Genomic DNA, 20,679 nt, shown 5'->3' on the forward strand with positions numbered 1-20,679 from the left:
CAGCTCTCTGTGACCTGAAAGGAGCCCTGCAAGCCTGGACCTGCTCCCTCTTGTACCCAGAACAAAGACGTGGACTCCAAGTTTCACATGGCTGACCTCCTGTTCAAGCTACAGGGATACAATAAGCTACAAGAGGCCTTTCCTGCAAACACCCAACTGACGAGTGGCAACTGGACTCGGACGGGACTCTGCTGTTGGCCTCTGCCTTACACCTTTTGAGTCTCTAAGTGCCTCCCCTGAGTTCCTGGGGTCTTAAGAAGGGTGGTGGTTTGGAACTTAAACAACTTAGTCAGAAAGTAAAATATTTGAATCTTTCACCAGGATCTATCTAGTTGGTACATCTGACACAAGTTCCATCACAACCAGGCTCAAATTGGGCCTAGGTCCTGGTCTACCACAACCACTGACTATCATTGATACGTTATGCTTCTTGCCGCTATCCCTCCTTAAAAATGTTGACATTTCTATTTCTTGTTCCCCTGTTTGATTGTTATCATTGAGGTGTCATTATGTTTATTACAATTTACTGTATTTTTCTAATTCAATTTGGGATTTGTATTATTTTGAATTGACTTTATTACTGTTTTGGTACAGCATAAATACTGTACACATTGCCCTAAGTGAAATCTATCTGCCCAGTGCCATAGCACCCAGGGGGTTGAGCTCAGCTTCATTTAGTGACTTTGCCATTTCACTCTAACAAGGGTTGTGCTTAGGTAGTCACCCACCTCAAATCATAATCCAATTTCTTACAATGATCACTTTTTGAGCACCTAAAAGAGTCCTGATGGGACAACAAATGCCTATTAAACCACACCCTTACTTCTCACACCTATCAACAACCAGGAAAGCTTAATACCTTGAATGTTTACCACCACAACAGTAAAAGCAGAATTTTACATCCTGTGAAATCCCAGTTAGTCCATTTATTGAAAGCTTTACTCTAACCAGCATGTGGGTAGAGCTTTATCTTCTTCTTTATATCCTGGAGAACTGGATGGTCAAACCCTCCCCTCTCTCTCTCTTGAAAATTATTCATTTCAAGACTGAATTCCTCCTCACCGTATCTATTTTTCCTAGTGGCTCGATTCCATTGAGCCACTTAGTTTCTCAACTAAAATTGTTTCCTGGTGCCAGATCCTTGGATCTCATGAAACCCCAATTTGAGAAAGTCTCTGATTCTACCTCTCTCCGAAATGCACCTCATCAGCAAAGTCATATTTTTGATTCCAGAATAAGACTTCAGGTCAGCAGCACAGTCTCTAGTGTTCAATTATAGAAATGGTGGCAATGTCATTCTGCCTTCTTGTTAGAGCAAAATAATCAAACCACATTAAACCAAATCACTTGACTCTTCATGGGGTCTCTCTTGAGGGCTGCATCTAAGCCAGATTTTTTGAAAAACCTCATGAGACATCCAGACCTGCCCGATTTAGTCTGGAGTCCCCGGGGTCTCCAACCTTTTCTGTACCGAGAGCTACTTATGTTCAATGAAACGCATTGAGAGCTACTAATATTATTAGTATTATATCTAAATCTACATTTTTTAATATGTGTATTAATTCAACCAAGCAAAAGCATGGGCTAAACACAGGTGAGCTACTCAGAGGTAGCTGTAGAGCTTCAGTAGCTCACGAGCTACTGGTTGAAGCCCGACGGGATACTTCTGCCCAAGAGGCAATAATTTGTACTAAGATTACTTTTATCACATTCAAATGAACTCTCTTCCAACAACTCTCTTTTCTCTTCAACCAGCTCATCATCACGGAGGGGCTAGTCCTGAACAAGCAATAGACTGGTCCAGGAGATTTCGCTTTAAGTCTTTGTTCAAGTGCTAACCCCAAACCCCCATGTCCTCTGCTCTCCTTCAAGTCTCAGTCATAAGCATGATGATGACGTATCTAAATTATTACGTAATATCTTGATTAAGCAATGTCTTGTGCTTGGCTGCCTCCGTGGTGACATCTGTTGTCTACAAGTACTGAAAATTCTAAAACGCATACTTTCTTCACCTTGTAGGCGTGAAGAAAAGAGACAATTTGGATTTTCCTTCAGTTCAGTGGGAAAAGAGATAGGACTGATTTCCATAGACCTGCACTGTACACCAGCTCTGCACATAACCTCTCCCTCCCCATACCATGTCCAAATATTGCTGTAACCTTTAGCAACTCTGCTTTTAGTCTGTCCTATCTGTGCACATATCCTTTCCCAGCCCGACCTACCCATCCCGCAGCCCATTCCTTTCCCTCACCAAGCTCTTGCCTGAACCCTCTCCAAGCCCTGCCCTCAGCTTCTTTTTAAGAGTGCACCTACTCCCAGGCCTACCCTTGAACATCTTCAATCCCTCCTCATACCCTCTCCCAGCCCTGCCCATACCTCGGAGTACACATACAGGGGCAGCACCAGCAACGCCAACAGTAGGTCCGCCACGGCAAGGCTGACGATGTAGTAGTTGGTGGCGGTCTTGAGGGTGCGTTCCGTCAACACACTCAGGCACACCAGGGTGTTGCCCAAGATGATGATGAGGATGAGAGGGATGCCGAAGATCAAGGCCAGGTAGTTGCGGTCCGGAGACCCTGGTCCTGCTCCGGTAAGAGTCTGATTGAAGGTGACATTGACCATGGCCTGGTAGACAAGCTGCCGACTCTCCGTCTGCCCACCGTGAACATCTAGAAATGAAGAAGATATGTGAGTAGAACACAGTCCAGCTGGCCTTGCACAACAAGACCTCACAGGGTGTAGGACTTCTCTCTGTGCTGAATGCAATATATGTTTGTTTCAATGCAAGACTGGACTAGTGGGCCAAACATAGGGTACTTCCTGCGGGTTTAGAATCAGAAGAGGAGGCTTCTTCAAGCTGGATAGGCTGAGAGAGCAGTGCAATGACTGAGAACATCCAGCAAAAATCAGGGAGTCCACCAGCATGGACCCCTCCCTCTAAACTGAACCTGAAACTCCTCATTGGACCACTTCAGACCAAGGACAGAGTGACAGTGTCAGCTCAGAATCACCCTCTGGTGTCCTCAGGACCAGAGTTACCCCTAAAATTGAATTGCATGCCTCCTGGGATTACAAACGTCCGGGGACCAGGCAGATTTTCGCGGTTGTTACTCTTGTCCTGTAAGCACCTTTGTTACACGTGCAGTGCCTGTGTCCTGCTCGTGAAGGAAGTGTTGTGGGAGAGAAGGCTGCTGCCAAAACCTATGCAGCATGGATCTTATGCATGGGTGCTCGGATGGACCTGTCCCTGGTGTTATGAGACACAGGAATGGTGGTTTCTATGCAGGGTAAGGATAAAAAGGAACAGCCCATGAATTGGTCTATGCAGTGGCGGATTACCTTCATGAGCAAAGTGTAAACAGGTATGTCAATGGTACTTTACTGTGCCACTTTCTGCCCATCAAATATCTTGTACCAGAAAATAAAAGACTATGTATGAGAACTGATGCTGCAATATGCCAAGCTGCCTCATGTACAGTGGCATAAATTCGAATGTAATCATCTAGTACACAATTTTCTTATATGAGTTGCTATTGTGGACAACCTTTGGCCATTCGTGCATTTCCACAGTGGGCTGCAAGTTTAGAGAAGTACAGACGCTTGAATCTCTATAGCCTTTATAGTCTGAAAATGGTGCTGTAATATGCACTGTTTAGACCAATTTTGGGTGGGCATCCATCTTAAAACCCACTTGAGAGGTGCAGGCTCATTGGCAATACTTAAAGTGCGTGACTGAGTAAAACATTTGTGCAAGGGATGTTTTTTTAAATTTTTTATTCCTAGTCCGGCGAAGGTGGGAAAGAACAGTACAGCATATTGCAGTTAGATGCTGGAGTGCTCAAATATTGTATGAGTTTCTCTTCAGAACTGTCTTAATACCTGTGGCTGTTAATAAATATATATAGAAAATTGAAATGACCTTAAACAAAATCATGCCCCATTCATCCCCCAATCCCGCAGAATGTGATGAGGGACCCAGGGCGTATCTTGTTCATTAAGATTCGAGGGGGAGCTTCAGATTCGGAACAAATACACTGGCAATATCTTTTTTATTTTTTTTTGTGTTCAGTAAGTTTTTATTGAATTTTTAAGAAGGAAGTAGTACATAAAGACATACAAAAAAGCGAAGAAAATTCATTAAAATACAAAGAAGCGAAAAAGAATAATCATAAAAATACAGTCATCAATAAAATGTATCGCAACATAACAAAATTTGTCATTCAAAGAAAAACAGAAGAAGGGAAAAGGAGAGGAAGGGAGGGGAAGGGAGAAGGGAATGGAAATATACAATTCATAGCATAAATACTTAAATAAGTAGAGTTACAAATACTACATGAGCAATACAACAACAATAATTAAACCTGTACATATGAATCTACAGGAGACCAAAAAGATTGAAAAGTCGAAGAATTATGATGAACACCTTGTAATGACAATTGTGCACCTCTTCTTGTAAAGACAATCCAGGACCACCAAGCATGGACTGAAAGAGAGGAAGCATCCTTCCAACAAAAGGTGATTCATTTTAACGCAGCGGATACAAGAAAATTAAATAATTTTGCTTCGATATCATCAAGGGGTACACTCAGAGCAACAGATTTACATATAACTAAATTATAAGAGGGTAAATCAGAAACAGGCAAAATTTTCTGTATCACGTTCCATACTTCAGACCAAAATTTCAAAATAGTCGGACAATCAAATAACATATGACGTAAGGAACCAGGATGTAAATTACAATGCCAGCATATATTGGATGGTAATAAGTGAGCTTTAAATAAACGCAATGGTGTCCATAAGGAGTTAAATAAAATATAAGCATTAGTTTGATAAATAGAGACTGGTAAACATCCAGAAATAGAAAGGGACCATATTGAAGACCAGGAATCATTTGGCAATGATAGGGATAACTCATTTTTCCAGAAATTAGAAATGGTATCAACATTGGAACCTAAGGATACGGTAAGTTTTTTATAAAATACAGACACCGCTTTAGAGGATAAAGAAACAGTATTAACATAAAGCAGTAAATCAGTTGTCATTTTTGAAGGGATGCCATTGGGAAAGGAATCTAAAATAGAATTACAGAGGTATTGATATTTTGACAGCTCGGACAAAGGCAGATTATATTTCTTTTGGAGTTGTATAAATGGAATAAATTCATCATCCTTGAAAACATCTCCAAGGTAAAAAATACCTTTAGCAATCCAGGAAGACCAAAAGGAAATATTTCTATTTAATTTGAGCAAGGCACTATGCCACAAGGACAAGTGTACTGTAGAAAGTAAGGGGGATTCAAAATTGGAATCTATATCATTTTAAGATTAATCTTGATGATTTAATTATGGCAGAAGAATGTACAATTTTAGATACGGGGGACATGGTTAATAGGGATAATAAAGGAAAAGGTTTGACAAGGGAAGTCTCAATATGAAACCAGATAGGGGTAGTAAGCATAGGAGATATATTAAACCATAACGAACTTTGTTTAAGAATAAACGCTTTATGATACAGAAGAAAATCAGGTAGTGCAAAACCAATATGACATTTGGGGATTTTTAATTTTTTATAAGCAATACGTGGAGGTTTATTATTCCATAAAAATTTCGATAAGAGCTTGTCAATATCTTTATAAAATTTGAGTGGAAATTGAGTCGGAATCATTGCAAGAGAATAAAATATTTTAGGGGCGATAGTCATTTTAATAGATTCCATTCGCCCCCACCAAGAAAGGTGAAGGGAGGACCATTTGGATGTTTTTTGTTTAACATATTCTAGAAGGAAATCAGAATTCAATTTTAAAGTAGCAGGAAGGGACGATGAAAATAATATTCCAAGGTATTTCAATTTGCTCTTTTGCCAAACTATATCCGGTGAGGGTAGCATATCAGGAGTACACAGCATATTTAGTGGAAAAAATTCAGTTTTAGTAACATTTAACTTATAACCAGATACAGTAGAATACTTAGAAATAATATCAAGTAAAAAAGGAACAGAAGAAACCGGATTACTAATAAATAATAACACATCATCAGCATATGCTAAAGTCTTAACAGTAATGTCATTGATAGTAATTCCTTGAATATTATCACATTTCCGAATGTAATTAAGAAATGGCTCTATACCAAGTAAAAATAAAAGAGGGGAGAGGGGACAACCCTGACGAGTTCCTCTGAAAAGGGAAAATTGGTTAGTAATCTGGCCATTAATAAATAATCTAGCTGTGGGAGCATAGTATAAGGCAGAAATCATACGAATAAAGGAGGGGCCAAAATTAAAAGACAACAAAGTTTTAAATAGAAATTGCCAATGGATTTTATCAAAAGCTTTTTCAGCATCTAATGCCATAACACCAGCAGGGCTAAGGATAGAGGGGCTTTGCTCAATAACATGTAATAACGTTCTCGTGTTGTTAGCAGAGTATCGATTTTTCATAAAACCAGACTGGTCTGGGTGGATAATTGAGTGAAGGATAGGTGCTAACCTAGAAGCAATAATTTTAGCATATAATTTACAATCTTGATTAATCAATGAAATGGGCCGATAATTAGCAACTAGGGTAGGGTCTTTGTCAGGTTTGGGAAGTACAACAATTAAGGCCTCAGAGAAGGAACCAGAAATGGTACCTGATGAGGAAAAATGAGAAAAAATCTGAGCCAAAAAAGGTAAAAGATGATGTTGAAACTCTTTATAAAATTCGGCAGGGATACCATCAGGACCAGGGGATTTTTTCTTGGGAAGTGATTTAATGGCCAAAAGAATTTCTTCAGTGTTAATGGGTAAATCTAACTTAGTTTTATCAGAGGATGAAATGTGAGGCAAATCAGAATATTGTAAGAAGGACTCAATTAAAGAATCATCACAATAATCTGGTTTATTATATAAAGTGGAATAGAAATTCAAAAATTCATTAGCAATCTCATTATGGGAAAAAGCAATGTTACCTTGAGGGCATTTAATGGAAGTGATTTGAGTTTTATCTCGTTTAATACATAAATAATTGGCTAAAAGTCTACCAGACTTATTAGAGTTAAAACGAAATTTAGCATTAGATTTAGAGAGTTGTATCCCTGCTCTAGAGCTGAGAATAGCATTGAATTCATACCTCAGCTTTTGCAATTTTTCTTTATATTGGGGATCATGAGAAGTAATAAATAAACGTTCAAAATGAGCTATTTGTTTCTCTAAGGATTTAACCTGTGAGTTAAATTTCTTATTTTCATGAGCCATGATAGAAATGGTGGTACCTCTAATATAGGCTTTAAATGCATCCCATCGAGTGATGATAGATGTAGACCCTTCTGGATTGAAAGTGAAATAATCCTGAATTGCCTGGAGTATTTTGGGCTTATGAGTGTCATTAAGGACAATGTCAGAATTCATACGCCATCTGGACTGTTTAGTAAATGAAGAGGATACATTTAAAACAAAAGAAATCATAGCGTGGTCTGAAATGTCGATAGTACCAATGGAGGGGTCAGTAGCAAATTGAATAAGGGAAGGGGAAAGGAAAAAATAGTCTATTCTGGAATGGGAATTATGAGGATTGGAGAAAAAGGAAAATTCTTTACCAGTTGGGTGGTGCAAGCGCCAAATGTCAGCTAACTTGGTGGTTTGAAGAAAAGTCTTAAAGGCATAAAAAGTTTTGGATGGTCGAAATCTAGATGTGGACAGTCTATCCAATAAGGGGTCCACAAACATATTGAAATCACCCCCAAAAATCAACGGAGCATTTCCCAACTTTAAAACTTCCGACGTAACAGTGGACCAAAAAACAGGATCCTCTGACGTAGGGCCATAAACATTAATCAAAAAGAAGACCGAGTCATGAATTTTAACTTTAGCTATAATATATCTTCCATCAGAGTCTGAGATTTTATGCAATACCTGACAATGCAACTTTTTGGCAAAGAAAATAGCGACCCCATTCTTTTTACCTGCAGCAGGTGAAGAGACAATAGAGTCCACCCATTTTTTCTTCATGTAACTCAAAACTTTATCATCAACATGTGTCTCTTGGACAAAACAAATGTCTGCCTTAGAATTACCTAAATAATCTAACATTTTTAAACGTTTTACTGGATGTCTTAAACCTTTGACATTAAGAGAAACAATTTTAATATTATGAACATTAGCCATTAGGATAGAATAGAAAGAAAAGAGAGAGATGAGAACAAGAAGAAGGTGAGTGAAGACAGGTTAAGAGAGTAACTCTGACTGAAAAATAGGAAAGGGAGAAATAAAAAGGGGAGAGTAAAGCACAAACATACAACATAAATAAAGACATGGAAACGCACACCCGTTCTTCAAGCATGGCCAGTTACCGTTGGAGCCCATAAGGAGAATTAGTTAGGAACCTGCAACAAAAGGTCAGCGAGAAGCAGTCAAGAAGTAGGGTCCTGTGTATCCATTGCTGGAGGAACCTGCTGTTCGAGGAAGAGACGAAGGTCTTCTGGGCGCTGAAAAGATTTAGAGACATTGTCTTTCCAGACTCGCATTGTAGAGGGATCAAATAGGCCATATTTGAAGCCAAGGCTTCTCAGTTGAGGACGAAGAGAAGAGAACTCTTTACGGATAGCCACAGTTTCTTTAGCAAAATCCTGATGGATGAAGATTTTGGTTCCATTCACCAGTAATGACGGTATTTCACGAACAGCTTTCCGAATAAGAACCAGATGATGGTGACGTAGGACCTTAAATATCATCTGCCTTGGTTTTGAATGACGAGGATTACGATGTGACGGAACTCTATGAGCCTTATCAATTTCAAATTTTTCTGCAAACTTAATATTTAGGAGACCAGGCAAAAGAGATTCAAGATAAAGCCGACAATTGGTCCCTTCAATTTCTTCAGGCAAATTAAAGATGCGCAGATTGTATTGCCGATTGCGATTCTCCAAGTCCAGCAGCTGGGAATGCATTGGAATAATTCTGGCCATTAAAGGTGTAAAAGCATCCAATTTATTCTTATTATCTTGGATTTTGATGGTATTATCTGACACCTTCATGGACATAGAAGCCATATCTTTACGCACATTTTTAACTTCTGAGGCAATGGAGCCAGTATTTAAACGCAAGGCTTTAATTTCCTCCAAAATCAGAGCCAAAGAAGGTTCCGACGATTCCACCACTTTAGATTTTGTGGGAGGAGGGGAAACCTGCTGCTTCCTTTTATTTGTAGGAGCATTTTTCAAATCCATTCTGAGGAGAATAAATGCTCTTTATTATGAATAAAACAGATTAATGCAAAAATTCCTCAAAAAATGATGAAGAATTGTTGTGAATATGGACCAATGCAGTAAAAAGCATCAAAAAGCCCAGGTGCAGCAGCTAAACACAGCTGTAGGCGGAGCTAGGCCCCAAGCCAGCCTCTGTCTTAATGAACTCTCCGCCCCCAGGTTCACTATCTCGGCAGGAAGTTAATGAGCAGAGTGGAGCAGGAGCATGGGGCATGAGGAGAAAAGTTCAATCGAGCCAAATCGCTGGAAAAAAGACTCACAGGTGAGGGAAGGCTTCAGCAGGCTAGCGCTGGCAATTTCGCCGTGATTTGTGCAGGAAATCGTCGTTTAATTGAGCTCAAAGCTCCTGGAAATTACGGAGCTCCGGTGGCGGCGGCCATCTTGATTGACGCGCTCGCGCGTCTCCCCTTTTAATTGAGCTCAAAGCTCCTGGAAATTACGGAGCTCCGGTGGCGGCGGCCATCTTGATTGACGCGCTCGCGCGTCTCCCCAATATCTTTTTTTAACATACACTCCGAGAAGCAGGACATGAAGGGAGTTCAAGGGGCAGTGGGAAGGGAGAGCAGCGCGGATTGTTATTGGTACTTAAAACTAAATGTTTTGTGAAATAACCAACACTTTTAAGATCTTCAAGAGACATATAGAGAGTGTGTGTTTTAAGTCGGTGTGTGCATGTAAAAATCCTACGTGAAATCCGACTGTCACCTTACTATACCCGACTGAAAGCCCCTGCTCCCAACTATTTACTACAAAACACACTTGTCAGGGGGATGTAACACCACAAACACACCCTGAAGCTACGCCCCTTGATGGGTCCCTCAGTCTCCTTGAGCTTAATTTGCAAAAAACATAAGTGGCAGAGCCCTAGTCAGGAAGCCACTTCCATTTGCACCGCCCAGTGCCATTGTCAGTGCTGTCAGTTACAGGAACACCACGACTAACAACCATCACACGTCTCCAACAAGCGTGATAATTCTGTCAATTACAGGCCCAAAAAGCTGGAAGAATGGCTTTGGTATCAGACACTAGTCACTCATAGTGTATATTTAATTAATAAACAATTGTTGTTGTGCTTGTCTCTAAATGAAACAAACAGCACCGCCATGTGGCAGACTGTCATAGTGCCGATGCTGACAATTAAGTGCCGGTGCAGAGCACTGGAAACCACCGGCTCAATTTAAGCACTGATTTCTCATATCTCACAGATATTCATTGGTCTTGGACTGACTGAGCCCCCGAAGGGTTAGGGCCCATGAACATTTTGGGTTTTCCTGCGCTGCTAGGCCAAGCTTTACGCAATGGCAATTTTGCTATGAAATGACTTGTTTAATCCAGCAAGTAGCATCACTTTTCCTGTCAGTTGGAGACAGAGGGTAAACCAAAGATGGCCAACACTAACATTCATTGTAGTGCTATAAAGTATTCCAGAACGCCTCTGTGCTCCCTTTCCCGCATCAAATTCTATAGCTTTTATGCCATACTCCGCAAATAAGGCCTCTTTGCCCTCTAGCATTCTCCCTATTCACTGCACAGAGAATAGCCTGATTAACATGCCTCTCACTGCACTCCAAAGCCCATATTTATGAGGCCCTAGCATCACAGTTGTGGCACTTGTTGAGGCACAACGGCGGCCCAAACTACTAAATCATATTTATGAAGTCTTGCAAAACCACCTTGCGGGGCTTTGAATGGCCTCATAAATATGGAGTAAGGCAAGGCAGCGCAAATTGCTACGTTGCCTTACTCTGCGTTAGGGAGGCGTGTCATGGGTGTTGGGGTGGGTGTTTCCACACAACACCCATGAATTTTGTGGCAGCTCCAGATTTACAAGACCGTGTAAACCTGGAGATCCGCCAAAACCTTATACCTCCCCAGGTGAAGCGCACGAGGAGAACTATCACTATTTCTCCTAGTTTTTTCCTCTTTCTATGTGTGCTGCATTCTGCAGCACACATAGAAAGAGAAAAAAAGCCTCCCATGATTGCTTTTGTGCAGAAAGGTGACTCTTTCTGTACAAAAACATTCCTGCATGCAACACAGACACCCTTGCACCATGGGGTAGATGTATCAACATACCCCTTTGTGATTTCTAAATAGCGAATTTTAAGGAATCGCTATTTAGAAATCGCAAAATGGGATGTATGTAAGAAATCACTATTATTTAGCGATTCCTTAATCTTCCTTATTTGCGAATTCGCATTTAGCGAATTCGCAATTAAGGAATAATTTCCCATGTATTCCTATGGGCCAGGAGGCACATAGGAATGATTGTGAAGTAATTTTCAGATTGCGAATTCGCAATTTGCTAATCGCAATTTGAGAATTATTTCAAGGGTGCAGGGGTGTCTCCAAGACCCCCTGCTGCACCCCTGAAATGTACATGTGTGTGTGCATATGGCGCACATACATGCCCTTTGGGCATGTGTGTGCATCATATGCCACCTTCAAAAATGCCAAATTGTGCTTTTTTGAAAGAATTAGCAAATTACCATCAACTGGAAGTTGGTGGTAATTTGCGATTTCTTAACCAGAATTCGCAATTTCAAAATGCTACATACATAGCATTTAAGGAATCGCAAAATTGCGATTCCTTAAAAGCTATGGCAAAACAAGGAATCGCAAATCTTTGCGATTCCTTAATTTGCGAATTTTTGACGCATGCCAAAACATGCAAAAAGACCGTTTGCGATTCGCAAAGGCCAAAATTCTGCGAATTTCGGCCTTTGCGATTCGCAAAAGGCTTGATGCATCTAGGCCCATGTTGCACGGGTCCCTGTGTTGGCACTAGGCTGCTGAAATGGCACCAGCGCAGGGGGGGAAAGGACAGGAATGCGCTAAATACCGTAGATACGGTGCATTCATGCCTTTCCCTTTGATGCAGGGCAGTGAATCAAGACTTCCTTCGCTGTCCAGCGCCAAAGTCTCATAAATCTGCCTCCTAGTTTATAATTCTAAAAGTGATTGGGTCAGTCTGATCCCAACCAGGCCCACTGCCAGGGACACTCAGAGTTAGTGCATTTGCATGCCCTAGCCCCTACTCTTAGCAGTTTTATGTTCTAATGCTTGTTTTTGTGCTGTCTGCTTTGCACCACAGACAACTCACCTACCAGCACAATTAACTCCGGGGCAAGGGTTTTGGGTGCACTGTGGAAGGTGACGTTTCGTTCGCCCTCAAATCAAACCCCCTTCCATGTTAATGGACTGTATTTATAACCAGAATAACTTGTTTAGTAGCATTCAGTACCATACTTCTGCTGTAATTACCAGATCTCCCTACTACCTTATAAAATGGTATTCAGTTTACTGACCTCGGAAGGATGGAAGTCTGAGTCAGCAGAGTTTAGTCATGAGCCGCCATTCACTACACACTTTAGCAGCAACTCACTGAGCCATCATGCTTATTAAAGGTATTGAGGTACCCTAGGCATTTCACTACTATTGCTTAAAATATATCCTCAACCTAAAATAGTTTGTCGGTCTCAGGAAGACTGTGTCATGCATAATATCGACCCTGAACCACACACCACAAAGCAGCAGCGTTGTTTCATGGGAATTTTCAAGAATTACCCATGAGATCGATTCATTATATCTATTACATCATTCATACAGCTCTGGCATTGAAGCATTCTAGCCTATTATTTGCTCACACTCATATATCACACCACTGGAAAGATGACTTAGGGTTTGTAAGTCAGAATAGGGTGGACACAAATATTGTGTAATCAAAATATTTTGAAGGTAAGTGCATATAGGGAAGCACAAAGTTGCTATTCTTATATACAGATTCAATGAAAAAACAGAGAGTACGGGGACGTCATACTTAGGCTCAGATTTCACATGTAAAAAATGAGAGAAATTCAGCAATTAGTTGCCCGAGCTAACCATAACTCGCACCCACGCAATGCACTGCTTATGACCTGACATAGTACATCACTCATGACATGGTCAGTGACAGCACTCATGACATCTCAAATGATATCACTGATGACATCATCAAGTGAGTGCTAATTATTTTCTAAGAGTTTATGATTGTTAAACCTACATACTAACCTACTACAAAAGCAATATTAGTATACTAGGTACACTACTGAGAGATGCTGCTTCTAACATATTATGTGAGTGGATGTGTGACTGTATGTATCCTTGTCTGTGTGGTTGTGTGAGTGGCTGTATGGGTGTATATGTGAGTGCGTGAGTAGCTGTGTGGGTGAGTGAGTCACTGTGTAAGTGGCTGTATTGGTGAGTGAGTGGGTGTGTCAATGGCTGCATGGGTGTGTGAGTGGAGGTGTGAGTGGCTCTATGGGTGGGTAAGTGGGTGTGTGTGTGTAGTGACTGTAAGAGTGAGTGTGTGCGTGTCTGAATGGCCATATGAGTGAGCGAATGGGTGTGTAAGTGGCTGTATGAGTGAGTGAATGGATGTTTGAGTGGGTGTTTGGTTAAGTAAGTTGGTGGGTGAGTGGCTGTATTGGAGAGTGAGTGTCTGTGTGAATGGCTGTATGGGTGAGTGAGCAGATGTGTGAGTGCTTGCATGGATGTGTGAATGGGTATGTAGGTTGTGTCGGTGTGTGAGTGAGTATGTGGGTGCTTGTATGGGTGAGTGAGTGGCTGTGTTGAGAGGCTGTATGGGTGAGGGAGTGAGTGAATGACTGCAGGTAAATAAGTGGGTGTGTGAGTAGCTGTATGGGTGAGTGTGTGTGTCTATGTGACTAGCTGTACCGGTGAGTGACTGGTGGTATGAGTGACTGTAAGTGTGCGTGAATGGTTGTGTGAGTGGCAGTATAAGTGAGTGAGTGGGTTTGTGAGTGCCTCTATGAAGGAGTGAGTGGGTGTGTGACAACTGGTATGGGTCTGTGAATGGGTATGTGAGTGCTTGTGTTGGTGTGTGTGTGGGAGGATGAGAGGTTGTATGGGGGTGTGAGTGAGTGGTTCTGTTGATGATGTCATTTAAAATGTCATCAGTGATGTCATCTTTGATGTCATTTAAAATGTAATCAGTGATGTCATCAATAATGTCACTGACCATGTCATGAGTGATGTAATATGTGAGGTCATAAGCAGTGCATTATGGGGGTGTGAGTTGTAGTTAGCTCAAGTAACTATAAATGCTGAATTTCTCTGGATTTGTATGAGTGAAATCTGAGCCTAACTATAACGTCCCTGTAACCTGTTTTTTTAGTGAATTTCTAAGGTTTTTTAATTCAATTTCCTAACTATAAAGTCCTTGTAATCTGTGTTTTTTCAGTGAATTTGTAAGGTTTATTTTTTAATTCAATTTTTGTATTAATTTTATTCGTTTTGCTGTAATCTTTGGGTTTTTATAGTCAATTTGTAAAGTTTTTAAATTATATTTTTTAACTATATTATCCTGTGATGTATGTTTTTTTACTGTGTTGCTTACATTTTTCATTCAAAAATTGGAGAGCCTTCATTATAGCTGTGTTACGAAAGACTTTCATTCATCTGTATGAGTGAGTTTCTCTGATTTGTTTCAAGTTACTAAAGCATTTAATTTTTTTGTGATTTTTTTCTTCGTGGCGACTTTGAGAGTGTCACGGCAATGCCCCCTTAAGATACCGTTTTTTTTTTTACACTATGTACTTAGAGATATTTTTTACAGTATGTTGGATACTAGGAGTTTATTAGATTAACATTTTAAGTTGTGTTTCTTAATTAAGTTTCACTGTAAACTTTGTTAAAAGTGTATTTTTGGTTTCCGTGGTATTGCTGGTCATCGTGAGGACGTCAGTTACCGCGAATATTGCGACTTTTTGGAAAAAGTGTCAAAGACATATATAGAGATGTTGTATAGTCTGATGGCTATTAGGAGTTTAGTTGCCTAACATTGAAAGTTATGATTTTGTTTTTATTTGTTTTAAAAGCACTTCATATATGATTTCTAGTGTTTACTCTAATGCATTTACTCATTTTGGTATTCACCGAAGGCACTTACTCATCAATGAGTAAGTGCCTTTTGTAAATACCAATGAGTTAATGCATTCTGTGAATACCAAAATGAGTAAATGGTAGCAAGTTTAGGATTTTGTCTTAAGTTACTTCTGTGAATCGGGCCCTGAGTCTATGCGAAGTATCCTCCGCCACAGATATCACTAACTTTTTCTCCTTAAATTTCTAAAAAAACTACCAAACGGATTTACACCAAATAACAAAAAGAACAGTTTGCATAACCAAATCTACCTTTCTACCAAATTTGGTGTAATTTTATCCAGCGGTTCGGGATGTAGACGTGTTGACAGGTCCTATGGAAATTAACATGGGAAACATACTTTTTTTGCCCCCCCCCTCCTTTCTCTCAGCGATCACCTCATAACTTCCCATCTGCAACAAGAATTATCTGAGCACTTTAATTGGAAAATGTCATGAAGATTCGTCAAATGATGCCAAAGTTATAGCGAAGTCAAAAATAATTTTCCTATGGAAACATGGTCCTACCTGTAACTATCTACTGGTGACCTCCAGTAGGTAATATATATATATATATATATATATATATATATATATATATAGTCTCAAGATACATATATTTAAAGCACACTGATGTTAAATTATGTAAATTAAATCTGTGCTTACTCATATATACATTTGCTATCATGATATTTTAGTACCGATACTTAGGCCCGATATTTGTGGCCTCATATTATTTTGGAATTGATATTATAGTGAATAGCGACTTCGGAACCCCCTGCTGACCTTGACTTCACTCAAGGCATATCAAAGCCCAGTCAACATCCCTGGGCAAATCTTGCTGTTCATTTATCCTGAAAGGATCTGTGTGCCAGGGGGGACCAGAGTACGCTGAAAGGGCCAGATCAATGCCACATTTTTAGAATAACCACTGACTATCTAAGTGATTCAGACTGAGATCTAATATGTACACATGTATTTCATGTGATAAGACTGAAAAACGAGAAGCTCCCCTAAAACCAGAACGTACTCCTAGTTTGTGCTTTTCCTGTTCAAGGGACTCTCAGAAAATGCAAGCTGTTGGCTGCACGTCATTCGGTGTGAGGTCTTTACATCCACAGTGCAGTGAAGATCTCAGGCATCCCAAGTATTTACATATTGAAGGAGTCTGGACCTCCAAATACATTCCTCTCACTAATATAACATGTGATTGATATAACAACCGCACAACTACCTCTGGGCAGCTGTGGAGTCTTGCTCTGCAATGCGGATCAGACTGACGATTCCCTTTGGTTGCCCGCTAGCGCCTCATCCTTGCACCTGATTTTACCTCTACCACTAACCCCAGTGTTCTAGTGGTTTGATGGCTCTGTGATTAGTAAGCATCTTTTTGCTTTTGTTTGTATTGTTTGGTTCATTCATTACCCTGGGTACATTCTCTTGAGTGTTCTTTTATTTGAAATTATTTTCTTTAACAAATGTATTAGTCTGTTATCAGTGTGTTGCACTACGGTTTGTATTACTTTATTACATTTTAGAAAGGGGCTGTATTCTTTTCCACCTTCTTTATTTTTGTCTGTTTTTTTAAAGCTTTGCCGTGAAACTTATGCCTACTGGGGCTATACAATTTACAAAGATTGGCAATAGTTTTAGTGAAAATGACTGTCAGATACCGAAGACATGGCTTGAACAGTTTTTAATCCAGGCATATGACAGGATTTAGACAGTGGTGGCTCCTGGAGGGAGTGCTGTGGGGCAGTGAGGCTGGTGGGGGAGGGGCAGGGTGGAGGGTAGTAAACTCCGGCATATGGCTGACCGGAGGTAAGTGAAGAAATAGATAAATAGAAAAATCCATTGCGCGCGCACTGCAATGCCATTTGCGTTGCAGCGCGTGCACTGTAATTCGTTTTATTGATTTATTTTTTCACTTAACTCTGGTCTGCCGTATGCCGGAGTTTACTACCCCCCTCCCTGCCCCTCCCCCGACTCACCCGACTGCCCCGCAGCACTCTCTCCAGGAGCCTCCACTGGATTTAGAGACCTTTCATCTGTGCCTTTAGAATTTCTAATCTGGGCATTTTCCAGGTCCTGAGACCTTTCACTTGTACTTTTAGAATATTTGATCTATACACAATGGATCAGAGACCTTCACCTGTTCATATACAACCTTGAATCTTCAATTCAAGTAAACAGCAGGAGATCTTTCACCTGTAATCACAGAATATCGACGTGGAGTAAGTATTCCAATTGGGCAGGACCTGGGACATTTCACTTGTCATGACAGACTCTCTGATATGGAATTATAGCAGGATGATAGACCGGCAACCTGTGCATATACATCCAACCTGTGAGCCATGCATATATATAGGTATAAATATATATATATATTCACTGAAAAATCAAACTTTAAAAGGCTGCTATAGTTAGGTGAAAATGTCAGTTAAAACAACAAACTAACAAAACAACTGAAATTCAACAATTATAGTAACTCAAGTCTCAAGTAACTATAACTTGTACCATGAAGTAACTATAACTGGTGCCCCCGCCATCCATAGTGTTGTCATGAATTACGTCATTTTAGATGTTCTAGTTTTGTTATAAATGGTGTCTCTATGGCCAGTCCCTGCACCCAACACCTCTCAGGTGCCTATCCCCACGCCGGGCATGGCCTTTGGCCATTCGCGGTGTGGGATTTGGCACAGGGCCTGGCTTGTGAGAAGACCTTGCATCCTTAATGGGCCCCCTTACCCCTGCAGTGCACAGCCTTCCCCCCAACTTCCTGCAGGCACCCAACCCCCTTTTTCTTTTTGGGGGGATTCCGTAGTTCCACTGATCCACTGTGACACTTAGCACGACACCCCTGGGAAATCGCTCTGTATCTGAGCAACGCCCCAGGGGGTGTCCCACTAGGCCCTGGGGGTTGGGGTACCCTACTGTACTGTCATATCTAATTTTGTTTTATTTTTTAGGACTCAGGATCGAGTCTCCAAGTTCTAAGATGGAAACCAGACCTTTTCCTTCGGATTGCGGCCAGCTCATCACAATGTGCGGTTGAGTGCATGGACCTGCAGTGGATCTGCCACAGATCGTCTGCGGCATGAAATATACTACGTTTGTGGTCCTTAAATTCTCAAAAACTAATGAACGGATTTACAACAGATCTTTAATTTAGAACTAAAGAATCTTGAATCCAAGTATATTTCGGGACCTGGAGATCTAATCACCTATCTAAAGTCTAATCCATGGAAGTAGCAGGACCTGGGACCATTCACCTGTACCCATATAATCTTAACTCCAAGTGCACAGCAGGACCAGTGATCTTCACCCCGTACTTATAGAATCTGTAATCTCTAAGCCAAGTAAATAGCAGGACGTTCTTACTCTTCACTCCTACTTGACGCCACCTCTCTTTAATTCCAAAGCTGTCCCAAGATCTTCACAAACCAACCACATATTTCCTCCTCTATCATACTTATAAGTGTCCTCACTCCCCTTCGTTTTCACTCATTTCTTTCTCCCACAACAGCTTCTGACCAGTGGCGTAATGAAACTTGAGGGGGCTCCCCTGCAAGGTACATGGAGGGACCTCCGCTCCGGATTCAATCAGGAGTTCTCAGGCCAGAGTACTGTGCTGAGGGGGGGGGGCCTGCAGCTCGGGGGCCCCGCACAAGGGCGGCTGTGTGGGCGTGTGTTCTGCCACTACTTCTGACCCACTCCCCACTTCCCTTCTTTCCCTCCTTAATCTCGGCTACTCTTCCATCCATTTTCTTACCCTTCTGCTGTGTCTCCCCTCTATTTCTGTTTCTCTCACTCTTAACATTTTGCCACTCTCTCCTTCTCACCTAATCGCTTCCATTTCTTTCTCCTTTCTTCTCCTGCGTATCCACCTCCTTTTCCATTTTACTGAGCCTTCTTTCACATTCCATCTGCCCTCCCAACTCTCTTGCCTTCTTTCCCTCATTCCTCACAGTTCCCTTTCTAGAGTTGGGCGAGTCACTGAAAGTTCGAGCCAGGCTCGAGCCTGAAGCTTGGCTCTGGTTCCCTCAAGGTCCTGTTGGAACCTAGAGCACATGACTAGCAGAGCTTTCATATGCCTAGTGCCTGTCTGTTACATTACGGGGGTGCCGGGTTCGAATCTCAACATCGGCTCAACATCCTGTGATTCTGGACAAATCAATTAACCTTCCCACCCCTTAAATAACGAATGGTGGCTTTGAATAATGTAAGTGGTACTAATGGAAAGCACTCCAATGTCAATTGTGCACATATACACAGAGGTAAAAACAAGACCTAGCACAAGGGAAGACAAATAGATAGCCATTTACTGTCTGTTTGCTACAAAGTGAAAACAGAAAACTAGGCTAAACCGCGGCTTTCCCTCTTAAATTGCGTGATCTTAGGCAAATATTTTATTTCACCAAAAGTCTTTTTCCTTCATTATTGCATATTAAAGCACTTTCAAATAAGTGTGTTCAGAATGCCATTTCTACAAAAACCTATTGTGTTTGATTTAACATGCAATAATGATGCTCAATAATAATCTGGGCCATGTTCAGGGCTTATATGACAAGTATCTTGCTTCGTAGTTCACTAATGGTTCATGTTTGAAAACTATCAATTAAGTAAGTACTCCTCAGTGCAGTGTTATATTGTGACTTGTTATTGTCAAAGTTTCTACATGTTAAAGAAATACGCTTTGTTGAATTTTATTTACATCACAAACACTTTCATGGCTCGACTCGTGCATGGGCTCGAAGATCCGAGCAAAGGGTGTGTTGGCCTGTGTACCTTTGCCCCTTTCTTTCCTCCTACATGTCCTCTTTATCCTCTTCCCCTCACTCTTCCACCTCTCCACTTTCCTCTCCTCTTTCTTCACCTCCCCCACCCCCTCTGCTTCTTCTCGCTTCTTCTGTTCTGTGGTGTATAGTGCATACCTGTTGCCTTCTTATTTTCTATCCTTTTGCCATTCTTAGCGCCCCACTCCGTTCTCCTTTCCCTGTCCCGTTCTTCCACTTCCCTCCGCCCCAGCACCACCTCTCTCCTCCCTTCTTCTCGTGCATTGTCGCCTTCTCCCTTCTTCCTACTTTGATATAAAATACGTTAATAAGGGCATAAGTACCTAAGTCATGGGCAATCCAAGTAAAGCTGATGCGTGCAGTGACCGGTGAGCCGAGCGTGCGCCAGACCGCGGTCCTTCCTCCGACGGGATGCTTCTCCACAGCGCCAGATGTAGGGACAAGTCGAGCCCTTTAGTTCTTTTTTCCTTTTCGTGCAACTTTTCTCCGGTATTATATATTTTTTTATAAACAGACTGGTTTTAGTGGTCTGTTTTTATTTCGCTGTGCAACGGAAACTCCTTCATTTATGCTTTGCTTCCTTCCTTCCTTCTGTATCTGTATTTGTCTTTCTTTCTTCTATTGCTTTCTTTTGTTCTTTTTTTCTTGTCCCCCTTCTTCTCTTTTCCCACTTTCTTTATCGATTGTTTTCTTTTTGTTAGTCTCCCATTTTTCTATCTCTG

At 41.1% G+C, this 20,679-nt stretch overlaps 1 protein-coding gene across 1 annotated transcript in view; it reads right to left on the minus strand.

Moving 5' to 3' along the window:
* Positions 1 to 2,622, minus strand: part of LOC144820174 (D(4) dopamine receptor-like) — a 96,637-nt gene extending 94,015 nt beyond the window's left edge. Inside the window, exon 1 of the mRNA XM_078677792.1 lies at positions 2,377 to 2,622. Within this exon, the coding sequence (XP_078533918.1) occupies positions 2,377 to 2,622 (246 nt within the window). The remainder of the gene's footprint in view (positions 1 to 2,376) is intronic.
* Positions 2,623 to 20,679: the final 18,057 nt, after the last annotated feature.

The sequence above is a fragment of the Lissotriton helveticus genome, chromosome 1_1 (assembly GCF_964261635.1).
Source record: "Lissotriton helveticus chromosome 1_1, aLisHel1.1, whole genome shotgun sequence".
Classification (NCBI taxonomy): Eukaryota; Metazoa; Chordata; class Amphibia; order Caudata; family Salamandridae; genus Lissotriton; species Lissotriton helveticus.